Genomic DNA, 15,668 nt, shown 5'->3' on the forward strand with positions numbered 1-15,668 from the left:
GATCAATCTTATGTTATTCCCTGTCTTTCCCTGCACCTCCCACCCTCCCTCAGTGTTTACGCTGGCTCTTCCTGACATCAAGTGTGCGTTTAGGCTTTAAGGTCTTCAGGGTTATTATTATTATTATTTTTATACTGAGACACCTTTCTGGCCACTGATAGAATTTTATTCTAAATGGTCCACTAATTGGGGTCCTAAGCTGTTGAGTATCACCTATCAAGGAAATATTTTAAAATAAATATGGGCTATGAGGGTTATATGTTAGGCATCAGCTATGGATTTATGAATTAATCCAAAGCCATGCCCAAACAAGTCCTTAGACGTTCTGGCTTTGGTTCAGAAGATATAGTTTACATCAGAACATCATTTTAAAAGTGGGTTTGATTCTTTTTTGGGATCAGGTTAGTTTGTGCTGTTTCTCCCATGAGCAGTACTGAGAACTCAGTGCAGAGTGCCAAGTTTGCAGTAGCTGAAGAGCCAAATACCCACGCAAGGGGGAGATTTGGAGTGTGAAGGTGGTCTGTGATAGTCAAGTTTGCATGGATTTTGCCTTTTGGAGAAGGAACAACAACAAAAAAACCTGGCACCACCAGCTGTTTCTAAATCGCTGCTAAACATCTACCATGCTCTGTAATAAAACTTTCATCTGTGCCATATACTGGCAGAGCATGGGAGCCCTGCTTGCTTTCTCTGCCCAGGGAATTACCAGATAAAAATATTTTTGTTCGTTCTCCACATTAAAATTATTCATTAAAACAAAGTGATGCCGTGAGCTGTTGTGTACATTGTGTGCACAGTTAACCTACCTTAAGACACAGTAAATGCAGCAAGACCTATTTCACACAAGTTCACTTGATAAGATAATTTATGGTAATGCTCCAAAATAAAGCATAGTGTGTGGGACTGGGATATTTTGGGCGACTTGCCCTTGTTTAAAATGGTGAATATACATTTGAGTGAGGTTAGCCTGCTATTGTGCTCTGAGTTAACAATCCACCCCACCCCCCCTTCTCAGTCTCATTTCCATTGGTACGTCTTGGTAAAGTGTCCTATAGCATATGCTTGGACTGCTAAAACCTCAGCCATGGAATCTTGTAGCTCTGTATTAGATAGGAGACAATGAGATCATTGGACTGAAATAGTTTTAAAATAACCCAAAGACTTGGCCAAGCATCATGGAAACAGGAGCATCACCACCGGCCATCTCCTGCCTTGTGTTATCCCAGTCAGCTTGGTTGTTTGATAGGAGAAATGAAGAACGAATAAGTCAAGCTAATGCAGTGATCCAGAAACAGTAGCAAAATGTTTTTCAAGAGGACTGAAGTGTAAGGAATATTCATCTTTGTCAATCAACAACCTGGATTAGAAAGACATTTTGGCTAGCTTTATTGCATAATTGTCCATTACTGGGACTTTATACCTTCCTCTAAAACACTTGCATCTGGCCATGGTTGGAGACAAAATAGTGGATGAAGTGGACCACAGATCTGCTTGGGGGTATCAATTCCTATGTTTCCAGGCTAGGGAGCGTAGGGCATGTCTTATGCAGGGTAGGAGGGAGAGCTTGAATAAATTTAACCAGTACTATAAATTGCAAATGCCCAGGAACAGCACAGTGTAATTTCTAACATTTGCCTCATTGGGGTCTGTGAAGACTAGAGCTCTAATATCATGATCTTATCTAAAGTGATGAAGAATTCCCTAGGACAGGAATCTTTTGCTCCTACAAGGATGGTCTGAGCCAGCAGGTATAGACACATTATGGAGAAATTGTTAAAAGTATGATGATAGGAAAACAGTTCTCAAGTTTGCTAGAAAACACAAGCATGACATTTTATATGTTCACTAATATCATTATGCGTATCTCCATGTGCTTTAAAAACTTGTCAATTTTTACCTCTAGTAGAGAGGCAAATAACTCCATTTCACTGATGAGTAAGGTCAAAACCCAATCTGAGTAGAGACTGCTGGCAGCAGAATCAGTGCAGTTCTGGTGCAGAAAGGGGGTTTGCATGGGGAGATTTGTGCATGCACACACATGGAATTTTGTTATGGAAAAGGACCCTATTTTGCATGAGATGGGGTTCAGGTCCAGATCAAACAATTATGTGCACAGATAGTCTTGTCTTATTCCTCTCCCTGTTTGTGGGTAGTGGGAAGGGTCTACAGTTGTTAGCCTGGTGTAGGCTGTGAAAAACAGTTTTGAAGCTACTCCATGGCTCAGAAGAGCTTCCTTCCCTCAGCTCCTGCTTAGTTAGTCTGGCTAGGAGCTGGAATTTAGCTGAAGTGAGTTGTTCAAGGTGTCATAAAAGGGCTGTGGTGGAGCTAAGACTAGAATCAAGGGCTGGGATTTTCAGAAGTTTCCAAGTGATTTATGAGCACAAGTCTTATTGACTTTCAGTGGGGCTTGTGCTCCTGGTAGTGGCACTGCCCCCAAAGAATTTATTCTAGAAATATTTCCTGTGAACATATTGCACCCTTTGTTGTGCTCATAAACTATTCTATTGCTCTTTCAAGAACAGTGCAAGGGAACCTCCCCTCCTCATCTTCCTGACCCTTCCCCACACAGTCTGGGGGCACTAGCCCATATGTGCTGCCTCCCTTTCCCTGGCCATGCGCCCTGGGGGGAAAACTGCAGAGAGGAGACAGCCAGGTAGGAACAGAAACAACCAAAGAAAGGACATTTGGATATTCAAAGAATTTTCTACAGTTTTGATGCGGCTTCCTCAGCCCTTTCCTGACTGGTTGGTTGCTCCAAATCCTCTCCCTCACACATCTATTTAGATTGTAAGCTCATTAGGGCAGGGGCCATTTACTCTGTGTCTGTACAGTGCCTAGCACAACGGGGCCCCATTCTTGGGCACCTCTGTAATAAACATGGCAGATGCTTTTGAAAATCTCAAAGCTGGTCTCTGCTAGTTATGTGTCTTAGCTACAACATCTTCCTTCTGCCACCAATATTTTTTTGTATTTCCAGATCTCATCCCGGCCATCTGTATGAGGCACCAAGTTTTCCCAAATGTCTTGCTTGTCATAGAATCATAGAATATCAGGGTTGGAAGGGACCTCAGGAGGTCATCTAGTCCAACCCCCTGGTCAAAGTAGGACCCAATCCCCAATTTTTGCCCCAGATCCCTAAATGGCCCCCTCAAGGATTGAACTCACAACCTGGGTTTAGCAGGCTCAAACCACTGACCTACCTCCCCCTGTCCTTGGGAGTTTGTTAGTAATCATCAGTGAGCTGAAATTAATTCTTATACATGAGGAAGCCAATACTTACCTTCTGCAGATCCTTAAAATGCCATGAGGCACGTCAAGATTAACAGCCTCAGTTTTGCAGGAGAGTAACACCCTGGATATGAAACAAAACTCAACTAAATGATGAGCAGAAACCACAATCAGCATAGACATGGATAACTCATCTGTGCTGTTTATCCTTTCTTCTTCCTTCCTTTCTGACTTGCACTGTTGACTGGAGAAGGGAGACGCAGCTAGAGCCAGCGGCTGAACTGCCTTCCCTAAAATGCTGTACAGTTCTTTTCCTGTTTAGATAAGCATAAAGGAGAGTTCAATGGAAAAAAATACTTCTATGGTGTGCTACACCCATCTCCTAGATCAGAGGTTCTCAAACTGTGGTCTGCGGACCACCAGTGGTCCACGAGCTCCATTCAGGTGGTCCGCGGATAGTTCCCTCTACAGTGCATGCTTGGGCGGCCATCCACCTAATTACTGGAGCCGTGCAGGTGTTGCTCCACTAATTAGGTGCCTGGACCCTGGAGAAGATGCACATGTAAGGTGAGGTGGAGGCCTTGGGGGGAATAGGAGGTAGGTGGGAGGGGGCAATGGGGTGAGAAGAGAGGGTGGGGGGGGGAATTTGGGACATCCAGAGCTGTGGCAGCCAAAGAAAGAGGCCACTTTTCCCAGCTCCAGGGCTGTGGCTGCTAGGGAGAGACGACCCTCCTTCCCAGCCTCAGCTCAGGGACTGCTGCGGTGGGGGAAGAGAGGGAGAGAACCCCAACCTTCCCAGCCCCAGCTCGGGGACTGCTGAGGCAGGGGAGAGAGGGAGAGACCCCCCTACTTCCCAGCCCCAGCCCAGGGGCTGCTGCAGAAGGGCAGAAAGGGCACATCCATCGCATTAAAAAGGTAAGACTACTGATATTAAAATATGAGTGGTGTGCTTTTATTTGTAGAATTTTTATTTTTAAGGTTTTTTAATATAGCACTTTTATCTGAAGTGCTTTACAATAGTTAGCTAATGGTACAAACAACATTCAGAAAGATCATTAAGTGATCCACTGAGACCCTCAGCAATGTTCAAGTGGTCCATGAAGAAAAGTTTGAGAACCACTGCCCTAGAGCTTAAGTAAACATCTGCGATGATGTCTCTGCCCATCTAATTATTAGTCACTTAAGATCTAGAAGGACTTGGGTCTGGCACAAAATAAAGATATTTTTTCCGTTAAAATCACCTGTCTGAGGTAACATAAGAATGGCCATACAGGGTCAGACCAATGGTCCATCTAGCTTAGTATCCTGTCTTCCAACAGCAGCCGATGCCAGAGGCTTCAGAAGGAATGAACAGAACAGGGCAATTATTCCAGCCTTTGGCAGTTAGAGGCTTAGAACACCCAGATCAGGGGGTTACATCCCTGACCATCCTGTACTCCATGAATTTATCTAATTATTTTTTGAACCCAGTTATAGTTTTAGCCTTCACAACATTCCTGGCAATGAGTTTCACAGGTTGACTGTCTGTTGTGTGAAATAGTCCTTCCTTTTGTTTGTTTTAAACCTAAATTGGTTAGTCTCTAAGGTGCCACAAGTCCTCCTTTTCTTCCTGGTTCTTGTGTTATGGGAAGGAGTAAATCACACTTCCTTATTCACTTTCTCCACACCATTAATGGTTTTATAGACCTCTAATACATCTTTTCATAATCATCTCTTTTCCAAACTGAAAAGTTCCAGTCTTTTTAATCTCTCCTCATACGGAAGCTATTCTATACCCCTAATCATTTTTGTTGTCCTTCTCTGTACTTTTTCCAATTCTAATCTATCCTTTTGAGATAGGGCAACCAAAATTGCAAGCGGTATTCAAGGTGTGGCCATATCATGGATGTATATAGTGGCATATTTTTTTGTGTTATCTATCCCTTTCCTAATGGTTCCTAACAATGTTAGCTTTTTTGACTGCTGGTGCACATTGAGCAACTGTTTTCAGATAACTAACCACAATGACTCCAAGATTTCTTTTTTTGAGTGGTAACAGCTAATTTAGACCCCACGGATTTGTGTGCATAGTTAGGATTATGTTTTCTCACCTTTACATCGGGGCAATGGATTCTTCCTAAAAGTGGGAGGCCCCCCAAGCCTCACCTCTTCCATAGTCCTGCCCCTCCTCTTCCCCCAAGCCCATTTTGTCACCCAGACTTGTGTGAACCCTTTGTAAACTCTTCACACTCTTATTTGTACTTAATTATCTTGAATAATTTTGTAGCTGTCTGCAAATTTTGCCACCTCATTATTTACCCTTTTCCCAGACCATTTATGAATATATTGAACAGCAGAGTCCCGTACAGATCCATGGGGGACACAGCTATTTAACTCAAGCCGTTGTGAAAACGATCCATTTATTCCTACTCTTTGCTTCCTGGCTTTTAACTGATGCTCTTGGGTCACGCTCCCCATTTCGAGAAACACTGGCCATCCCTTTGAAATCCGTATAGGCGCAGGGTAAAAGGACCATGAAATCTGTGACACGTCCATGGCACGTTTTTCACAGCTGTGAATTGGGCAGGGCCCTAGCCATAGTTGTGCTTCATGGAGCGGGGCCGGTACACCAGCAAAACCCTTTGCTCGGACACCCAGGACTGCTGTGTGCTGGGCCAGTCCAGCTCATCAGCATCATCACAGAGGCTCTTTCCCCGTGCTGCGCCCGGTGCCGTTGCTTTGCCGTAGCAGCGCAGGGCTGCACGCACAAGCAGGAACCTGCTTACACACTGTGGGCCCGCACAGGCCGCTCACAATGCGTTACCCGGGCCGCGGGGCCAGCAACCCTCGCTGCGCGGGGCGGCCGGCCAGCAGCCCCGGAGCCCGCCAAGCAGGGCGGGCCAGTTGCCCCGGAGCTCGCGGGTCTGGCTGCTCCAGGCCCCAACCCGGCGCGGCAGCCCAGCCCCGCGCAGCTGGGAACCCGGCGGCCGCTAGGCACGCGGCCGGCCTTGAGCACACAGCGGAGCTGGGCCGCTGCGGGTTGAGAACAGCTGGCCCAGGCCCGCAACACCCGCTCCGGGCAGCCACTGTCCCGCTCCGCACGCCACCCCCTGCGAGCGAGCTGATTGGTCCGGGCTCTTCCTTCACGGCTGGGGGAGGAGCAGTGTCGTCGTTGGCGTCAGCTGCTCGCCCGACGCGCCCACGCCGCCGTCCTCGCGCCCTGTTAGGAGACCACGGCCTCGTGAACCACACATGCGCATTTACTCTCTCATCTGTTGAGCCCGCCGCTCCGTCCCGCCTGACGTATTGGCGTCACTTCCGGCGTCCCCAAGAAAAAAAAAAAGTGACATTGCTCCTCCCCCTTTTTTCACCATGGCAACTGGTAGATCTGCCTCTTCCGACCCCAGGGAGCGTAGGAGCCGCCTGTTCCGGTGCTGGGCGGGGGAGTAACATGGTGAGTTGCCCCCGGTGAGGGGGAGCAGCAGCAGCGCGTTGCTGTGGCCCCCGAGCTGCCATTGCCCCGGGCCCGGGTCTCGGTGCCCGCGCGCTCGGGCGTCCGGCCGCGCGGGGCTGGCGCTCCCCAGGCTCCAGGCTCAAACCGCCTCGGCCTCGCATGAGCTCCTGGCCGCGACCGCCGGCCCCGCCCCGGGGCGGCCTGGCCTGGCCTGGCCTGGGGGACGTGGCTTCTGGCGAGCGGCGCTGGGAGGCTGCTGTGGGCCGGGCCGCTGGAGCGTGCACGCTGAGAGCTGCCTACCTCGCTCCGCCGGCGCTCAGGGCCTGGTGGCTCCCCCGGCCCGCGAACCTCCGAGCCCCTCAGTGCCCGCCCCGCCGCCGGCAGCTGCGACACTGGTACCTGCTCTTGGCTGTGCCGCGGGGGCCGTGAAAAGGGCAGGTACCAGCTGTCCTGCTGCCGCCTGAGGGGGATCTGCGCTGCCTGGCACAGCTGTGGTGTAGGCACTTGTTACAGGCAGGGAAGGGGGGACACTGTTCACAGCCCCGAGCGGTGTAACTAAGTTGCCCTAAGTTTTAGGTGAAGACCAGGCTTGTCTCACTGAATGAACCAGGAGCTCTGCATGTGAAGCTGGTGCTAAACATAAGCAGACTAAGCAGTTGCTTAGGGCGCCAAGCAGCTCAAGGGACTCCCTATAATAAGGGATAATTATTGTTGTGCGTGGAGGGTCTCCCCCAAATATTCCTGCTTAGAGCCTCCAGTGGGCTAGCACTGGCACTGCCTGCATGCACTGGAAGCCATCAGTGGGTGGCCTGCTGCGGCAGGGCAAAGCCAGCCCTGGTGCATTACTGGAAGAGGGGGTGGCAAAGAAAGGAGCATATGGAAGGAGTAGGAGTACTTGTGGCACCTTAGAGACTAACCAGTTTATTTGAGCATAAGCTTTCGTGAGCTACTTCATCCGATGAAGTGAGCTGTAGCTTACGAAAGCTTATGCTCAAATAAATCGGTTAGTCTCTAAGGTGCCACAAGTACTCCTTTTCTTTTTGCGAATACAGACTAACACGGCTGTTACTCTGAAACCTATGGAAGGAGTGTGGCTGGTGGGGAAGAGAGGCGGTGCAGGGGTGGGGCATGGTTGGAGGTGGAGACTGCCTAGGCCCCTGCTGTGGTCCAGTGTTAATGGTTTGTCAGGGACTTATAAATAATGCTGCGGGTTTGTCACGGATTGGCCACTGCATGTGTCCTGTGTCCTGTTCTTCTCCCCCTCCCCACCCCCCCCGCAGCAGAGTTTGGGTATGGGAGGAGGTTGGGGCACATGATGGGGTGAGGTGGGCTCTGGGTGGCACTTACTTGGGGGGCTCCCTGGAAGTTGTGACATCCCCCTCGCTCAGATGCTAGATGGAGGCATGGTCAGGCTGCTCTGCACGCTGCCTGTGCCTAGCAGCTGAGCAAGGGGGCTGTTGCTGCTTCTGGGATGCCCCCCAGGTAAGCGCTGCTCAGAGCCCTCCTCACCCTGTTGCGTGTCCCAACCCCCTCCAACATCCAGACTCTGCTGCTGGCGGGGAGGTGTGGAGCCAGCTAGGGAGCCTGCTGTCCCTGCCTGTTCCCATCAAGGGTCCCGGGTTGTGTGTGCGTTCCCCCCCCTCCCCCCCCTAGTTTTAGTCAGGGGTATATAGTAAAAGTCATGGACAGGTCATGGGCTGTGAATTTTTGTTTACTGCCTGTGACCTGTCTGTGACTTTTACTAAAAATACCTGTGACTAAAATGTAGTCTTGCTTGTAAGTAGGGCTGTTTATTCTGCAGCTGGATAACTTTCCACTGAATCTGTTTCTTGCCACAGTTACGTTTCACACTCCAAGCATTTATTAAGTATATAATGTCAAACATTAAAAAGTGTGTTGTTTAGATTCAATGTCGAGCACTCAAGAGTTAGGAAACACTATCACAGTTGCCTATACAGCCTGAATTCCACCCTCTTGTGTATCCCTGTCCTGCACTGAATGAGGCAGGAGTCCTATGGAAAAGAAAAATGTGACAGTTTTTAATTAAATGATCATAATGCATATAGATAAAGGAGGTAAGTTAGGGTTGTATGGGTAATAGAGAATTTGGCATTGCCTAACTTTTCAGTGCTCGACTTTGAAATCTGAGTAGCATTGTTTTAATGTAGTTTTGTGTATGTGACTATAGGCTTTTTTTAAAGGAAGATGATGATAAATTCTCTAATGTACAGCTCTAACTCCCTCATCATGCATCATCAATTGGGCTTGAATCCTCAGCTTTCCGTGTTGAAGCACTGACTTCTGCCACTTGAGCTGCAGAACTAACTATGCCAGCTGATAGAAAAAGAAATCAGTTAAAACTGAGGGAGGATGGTTATCATCGTGTCCTGGATCTGGATGAGTAGTTGAGGGAAGCCCAGAATGGTGTGGATTTTTTTTTTTTTTTTTGTAGAGGAGTTCCTCCCCATGTACCCATCTATTAGGGGGGCGAGCCCCTGGATCCATGTGCTATAGCGGGGGTTAGGGGGAGAAGGAGAGGGAACCTAGCTTGTCTTCTCCTTCTCCACTCCCCAATCTAGCTACTGTTCCAATAGCTCCCAGGCGTTCCTAGTGTATGGTGGTGATGCTGCTGCTGCTTCTTTGGCAGTGAGGTGGGCCAAAATCTTTAAAATGTTCAAGTTCAGATATTTTGGCAGCTTGCCAGAGTTTTTCTGATTGAAATCAGTGACAGAAGGGAAATAGTCCTTCAAGTAGGTGTCTGTATGTATCCTATTCTAGCTATATTTGTAAGTCACGGACGGAAGATGAGACTGTTTGAATCGTAGTGTCTGTTGGGCTATGTCTGCACCTTGCATGCCCCCTGCATGCAAGAGCATAAAGGGCAAAGTATCTTCAAATGACCCTCAGTACCCGCTTACTGCCAAGGGCAGGGAGACAAATCAAGCAGTGTCTGCCTGCTACTTAGAATCTGTACTAGAATCTGCTTCTCATAGTCAGTTAATTCCCATCTAATGCCCTCTCTTGTTTGTTTTATTTTATTGATGCAAAAATAAATAAATATAAGATTTTGCCTCAGCACTTTGTACCCTTTCCTTGATTTAAAATGGCTGATTGAAAGCCCTTGGGCTTCACCCATGCCAGTCCTATGACACTCATTCCATATATGCATGGCCATAGTTGTTGCCTTTTTTGTCTCTGTGAGAGCCATGTGCCAGGCTGTGCTCAGTATAACATTCCTTTATGATCAGGACAAGAAAATCAGGGGTATTTGCCTGAAACTGTTTGTACCAAAGGGGTATAAATCAACCTCAGAGTCTCCGCCAGATAATGCTGGTGACCAGCTACTGGCATCAGAACTAACAAAAGAAACATTAACAGTACCAGTTGATCTAATGTTAGAGGATGTAATGATGTCCCTGGCACCTCACTTTGAACTTATGACACTACATTTGGCACTGGTATGTACCTCTGTCCTCACAGTGCTGACGTGGCCTTAAAGATGTGTTGCATTTGGAGGAAGCCTAGTTGTCTTCTCCATCACTAGGACATGGCTTCTCTTCACATTCCAGCAGAGAACTTTTTCCTCTTTGTTCACACACATCAGGAGAAGGCCTCTCTACAAACCAGGGTGCACTCACTTCAGAGCCCTGACTCTTCTGCCTCAGACATGGCAATAGCCAAGTCCCAGAACCAGCTTCATCCCTACAGTGCTCCATCTTGACCTTACTGGGCATACTCAGGACCTCCATTAAAAGGACCCAGGATTCTGTCTCCCTCTTACCATTCAAGAAAATGCAGAAGTTCATGCTGTCCTACATCAATGTCCAAGCCTCTGTCTGGAGGCAGAAAGGAACAAGAACAGCTTGCAGAGGTAGAACAGGCAGGTCTTGAGCCTCCTGAACCGCACTCTTCATCTCCTGCCAGAAAACCTGTCATTATCTTCCATTGAGAGAGTCTCTTTGGCTCCTATATCAGCTTCAGATGATTAGAAAGCCTTCCAGAGCTGTTCTCTCATATAGTTAATACCCTTGAGATAGAGACCTTAGTGATTGAAGAAAAATCTCACAAGCTTTTTGATAGAGCACATTGTTCTGCTCCTGCCAGAAATGAATTACCAAATGAGGACGTCTTAGAACCAGCCAAAACCCTATGGCATGCACCAGTAACATTGCCTCCAACTGCTAAAGGAACAGAAAAATACCAGGTACTTTAAAAGAGGTTTGAATTATAATGTACTCCACTGCCCCAACACTAAGTTTATTAATGATTTCGCAATCCAAGGTCATTCCTAAACACAAGGACCCAAAGAAATTAGATCTCTTTGGAAGAAAGGCTTACTTGTTGAAAAGCCATTATTACTTAAATTTGCTAGTGATGAAGCGATCTCTGTGAAGCCATGGATGCCTCCGACATGGAAGGTCGGTCGATGGCCATTGTGGTAATCATACACAGAACATTGTGGTTACAGGTCTCTGGCATTCCTAGGGAGATGAAGAATACAATTGAGGACTTGCCCTTTGCAGGTACAGACTCATTCAGCACACAGTTCAGTGTGGTCTACTCCCCAGAGGACTCCAGGGCCACAATTCACTCACTGGACATCTGCACCTTTGGATCAGATTGCAAGTCCTTTAGATACAAATGGCAAACTAAAGAGAAGGCATCCAGGTACGCTTAACAAGGGTCTTCTGAGTACTCACCTACCAAGAGTGACCTAGACAAATTGGAGGATTGGGCCAAAAGAAATCTCATGAGGTTCAACAAGGACAAGTGCAGAGTTCTGCACTTAGGAGGGAAGAATCTCATGCTCCACTACAGGCTGGGGACCGACTGGCTAAGCAGCAGTTCTGCAGAAAAGGACCTGGGGATTACAGTGGACAAGAAGATGGATAGGAGTCAACAGTGTGCCCTTGTTTCCAAGAAGGCCAGCGGCACATTGGGTTGTATTAGTAGGAGCATTGCCAGCAGATCAAGGGAAGTGATTATTCCATTCCCCTCTATTCGGCAGTGGTGAGGCCACACCTGAAGTATTGCATACAGTTTTGGTCCCCCCCACTACAGAAGGGATGTGGACACATTGGAGAGAGACCAGTGGAGGGCAACAAAAATGATTAGGGGGCTGGGGCACATGACTTATGAGGAGAGGCTGAGGGAACTGGGGTTATTTAATCTGCAGAAGAGAAGAGTGAGGCGCGATTTGATAGCAGTCTTCAACTACCTGAAGGGGGGTTCCAAAGAGGATGGAGCTAGGTTGTTCTCAGTGGTGGCAGATGACAGAACAAGAAGTAATGGTCTCAAGTTGCAGTGGGGGGAGGTCTAGGTTGGATATTGGGAAACACTATTTCACTTGGAGGGTGGTGAAGCACTGGAATGCATTACCTAGGGAGGTGGTGGAATCTCCTGCCTTAGAGGTTTTTAAGGTCAGGCTTGACAAAGCCCTGGCTGGGATGATTTAGTTGGGGATTGGTCCTGCTTTGAGCAGGGGGTTGGACTAGATGACCACCTGAGGTCCCTTCCAACCCTGATATTCTATGATTCTATAATTCTAAACCAAGATTATTTCAAAGGAAGCCATCGTCCTTTGTTTCAGAGTAGCAGCCATGTTAGTCTGTATCCGCAAAAAGAAAAGGAGTACTTGTGGCACCTTAGAGACTAACCAATTTATTTGAGCATAAGCTTTCATGAGCTACAGCTCACTTCATCAGATGCATGCAGTGGAAAATACAGTGGGGAGATTTATATACACAGAGAACATGAAACAATGGGTGTTACCATACCCACTGTAACGAGTGATCAGGTAAGGTGAGCTATTCCCAGCAGGAGAGCGGGGGGAGGGGGAAACCTTTTGTAGTGATAATCAAGGTGGGCCATTTCCAGTAGTTGACAAGAAAGTGTGAGGAACGGTGGGGAATAAACATGGGGAAATAGTTTTACTTTGTCTAATGACACATCCACTCCCAGTCTTTATTCAAGCATAAGTTAATTATATCCAGTTTGCAAATTAATTCCAATTCAGCAGTCTGTTTTTGAAGTTTTTTTGTTGAAGAATTGCCATTTTTAGGTCTGTAATCGAGTGACCAGAGAGATTGAAGTGTTTTCCGACTGGTTTTTGAATGTTATAATTCTTGACGTCTGATTTGTGTACCTTTATTCTTTTACGTAGAGACTGTCCAGTTTGACCAATGTACATGGCAAAGGGACATTACTGGCACATGATGGCATATATCACATTGGTAGATGTGCAGTGAACAAGCCTCTGATAGTGTGGCTGATGTGATTAGGCTCTATGATGGTGTCCCCTGAATAGATATGTGGACACAGTTGGCAACGGGCTTTGTTGCAAGGATAGGTTCCTGGGCTAGTGGTTTTGTTGTGTGGTTGCTGGTGAGTATTTGCTTCAGGTTGGGGGGCTGCCTGTAAGCAAGGACTGGCCTGTCTCCCAAGATCTGTGAGAGTGATGGGTCGTCCTTTAGGATAGGTTGTAGATCCTTGATGATGTGTTGGAGAGGTTTTAGTTGGGGGCTGAAGGTGATGGCTAGTGGCGTTCTGTTATTTTCTTTTTGGGCCTGTCCTGTAGTAGGTAACTTCTGGGTACTCTTCTGGCTCTGTCAATCTGTTTCTTCACTTCCGCAGATGGGTATTGTAGTTGTAAGAATGCTTGATGGAGATCTTGTAGGTGTTTGTCTCTGTCTGAGCGGTTGGAGCAAATGCGATTGTATCATAGAGCTTGGCTGTAGACAGTGGATCATGTGGGGTGGTCTGGGTGAAAGCTGGAGGCATGTAGGTAGGAATAACGGTCAGTAGGTTTCCATTATAGGGTGGTGTTTATGTGACCATCGCTTATTAGCACTGTAGTGTCCAGGAAGTGGATCTCTTTTGTGGACTGGTCCAGGCTGAGGTTGATGGTGAGATGGAAATTGTTGAAATCATGGTGGAATTTCTCAAGGGCGGCTTTTCCATGAGTCCAGATGATGAGGATGTCATCAATGTAGCACAAGTAGAGTAGGGGCATTAGGGGAGGAGAGCTGAGGAAGCGTTGTTCTAAGTCAGCCATAAAAGTGTTGGCATACTGTGGGGCCATGCGGGTACCCATAGCATCCTTTCTTGTTCATTCTGCATCTGCTTCCTGGCAGTTGGTTGACACAAGGATCAAGCCAACACACACATGAGACGAACTATCTCCAAACCTTGTCTTCAGATGCCAGTTTTCTTTCTTTCATCAGGTTTGGACTAGAGCAACAACTGACAGATGGGTGCTGGAAGTTGTCTCCCATGGATATCCCATCCAGTTTCAGTCCTTGCTTCTTACCCAGTCCCTTCCCAATCCATTTTTAGGGACCGTTCTCATGAGAATTAGCTAAAAGTGGTTTCCCTGTTTCACCTCGAACAAGGGTTCTTAAACTGGGGGTCGTGACCCCACAGAGGTTCACAATGTGGTTACATGGGGATCGTGAGCCGTCAGCTCTGTGGGGCTGACAGCCCTGAGCCCCCATTAAATTAAATTAAATTGCCCCTTCCCCATTTTTAATTTATAAGGGGCAGGACTCACACTCAGGGGCTTGTTGTTTGTTCAATACAAAAAGTTTGAAAACCAATGACCTAGAAGCTAGAGGAGTTATATCTGAAGTACAAAGAAAGAGGCTTCTACTCCTGATATTTCTTTATTCTGAAGATGAATGGGTTTTTTTGTCCTGTTCTAGACCTGACAAAACTGTACACGTTTATACATTGTCTCAGATTCAGGATAGTAACATTAGCCTCCATCCTTCCTTTTCATATTGCTCAAGACATGCATTTGCATATTCCCATCCTTCTGGCCCACAGAAAATGTCTGTGGTGCAAAGTAGGACCCAATCATTACTAGTACATGGTGTTACTGTTTGGTCTCTCCATAGCACTGAGAGTTTTCACTGTGGTGGCAGCTCACTTGAGACAAGGCATTTGTGTCTACCTATATCTAGATGATGGGCTGATCAAAGGTAGATTTCATCAGGAAGTTGCTACAGCATTGAAATGACCTTCATCTGTTCAAGCAACTGGGTCTCATAATTGTTCATAATTCACCATATCTCATACAAGACTTAGTAGGAACCTTAACTGAATGCAAATTGGAGAACACACATCATCCTGAGGAGAGATTTTTGCTCTCCAGATAACCCTCACCAATATGAAAATGAATCCATCAACTACAGTAAGAACTTGCTTCAGATGTCTAGGTCACAAATCAGCTTGCCCATAGCCAGACTTCACCTACGTCCATTACAAAGTTGACTAAGATTAGTGTATCACCCCCAAGAGGCATCAAATGAAGGTATCAGAGTAGCAGCCATGTTAGTCTGTATTCGCAAAAAGAAAAGGAATACTAGTGGCACCTTAGAGACTAACCAGTTTATTTGAGCATAAGCTTTCATGAGCTACAGCTCACTTCATCGGATGCATTCAGCAGAAAATACAGTGAGGAGATTTATATACACACAGAACATGAAAAAGTGGGTGTTCTCATACACACTGTAATCAAGGTGGGCCATTTGCAGCAGTTAACAGGAACGTCCGAGGAGCGGTGGAGGGGGGCGGGGGGAAATAAACTTGGGGAAATAGTTTTACTTTGTGTAATGACACATAGACTCCCAGTCTCTATTCATAAACCAGTCGGAGAACACTTCAAACTCTCTGGTCACTCGATTTCAGACCTAAAGGTCGCAATATTACAACAAAAAGACTTCAAAAACAGACTCCAACGAGAGACTGCTGAATTCGAATTAATTTGCAAACTGGATGCAATTAACTTAGGCTTGAATAAAGACTGGGAGTGGATGTGTCATTACACAAAGTAAAACTATTTCCCCATGTTTATTCCCTCCCACCCCCCACCCCCCACTGCTCCTCAGACGTTCCTGTTATCTGCTGGAAATGGCCCACCTTGATTATCACTACAAAAGGTTTTCTCCCCCCCACTCTCCTGTTGGTAATAGCTCATCTTAAGTGATCACTCTCCTTACAGTGTGTA

At 47.0% G+C, this 15,668-nt stretch overlaps 1 protein-coding gene across 3 annotated transcripts in view; it reads left to right on the forward strand.

The window, feature by feature from the left end:
* The first annotated feature begins 6,580 nt into the window (after window positions 1–6,580).
* The window catches only part of SLC30A6 (solute carrier family 30 member 6), a 44,362-nt gene continuing 35,274 nt past the window's right edge, over window positions 6,581–15,668 (forward strand). For all 3 annotated transcript variants that reach the window (XM_073338332.1, XM_073338333.1, XM_073338334.1), the window contains exon 1: window positions 6,581–6,661. In XM_073338332.1, coding sequence (XP_073194433.1) covers window positions 6,659–6,661 — 3 coding nt within the window. In that variant the 5' untranslated portion in view covers window positions 6,581–6,658. The remainder of the gene's footprint in view (window positions 6,662–15,668) is intronic.

Source organism: Lepidochelys kempii, chromosome 3, assembly GCF_965140265.1.
Source record: "Lepidochelys kempii isolate rLepKem1 chromosome 3, rLepKem1.hap2, whole genome shotgun sequence".
NCBI classification, from domain to species: Eukaryota; Metazoa; Chordata; order Testudines; family Cheloniidae; genus Lepidochelys; species Lepidochelys kempii.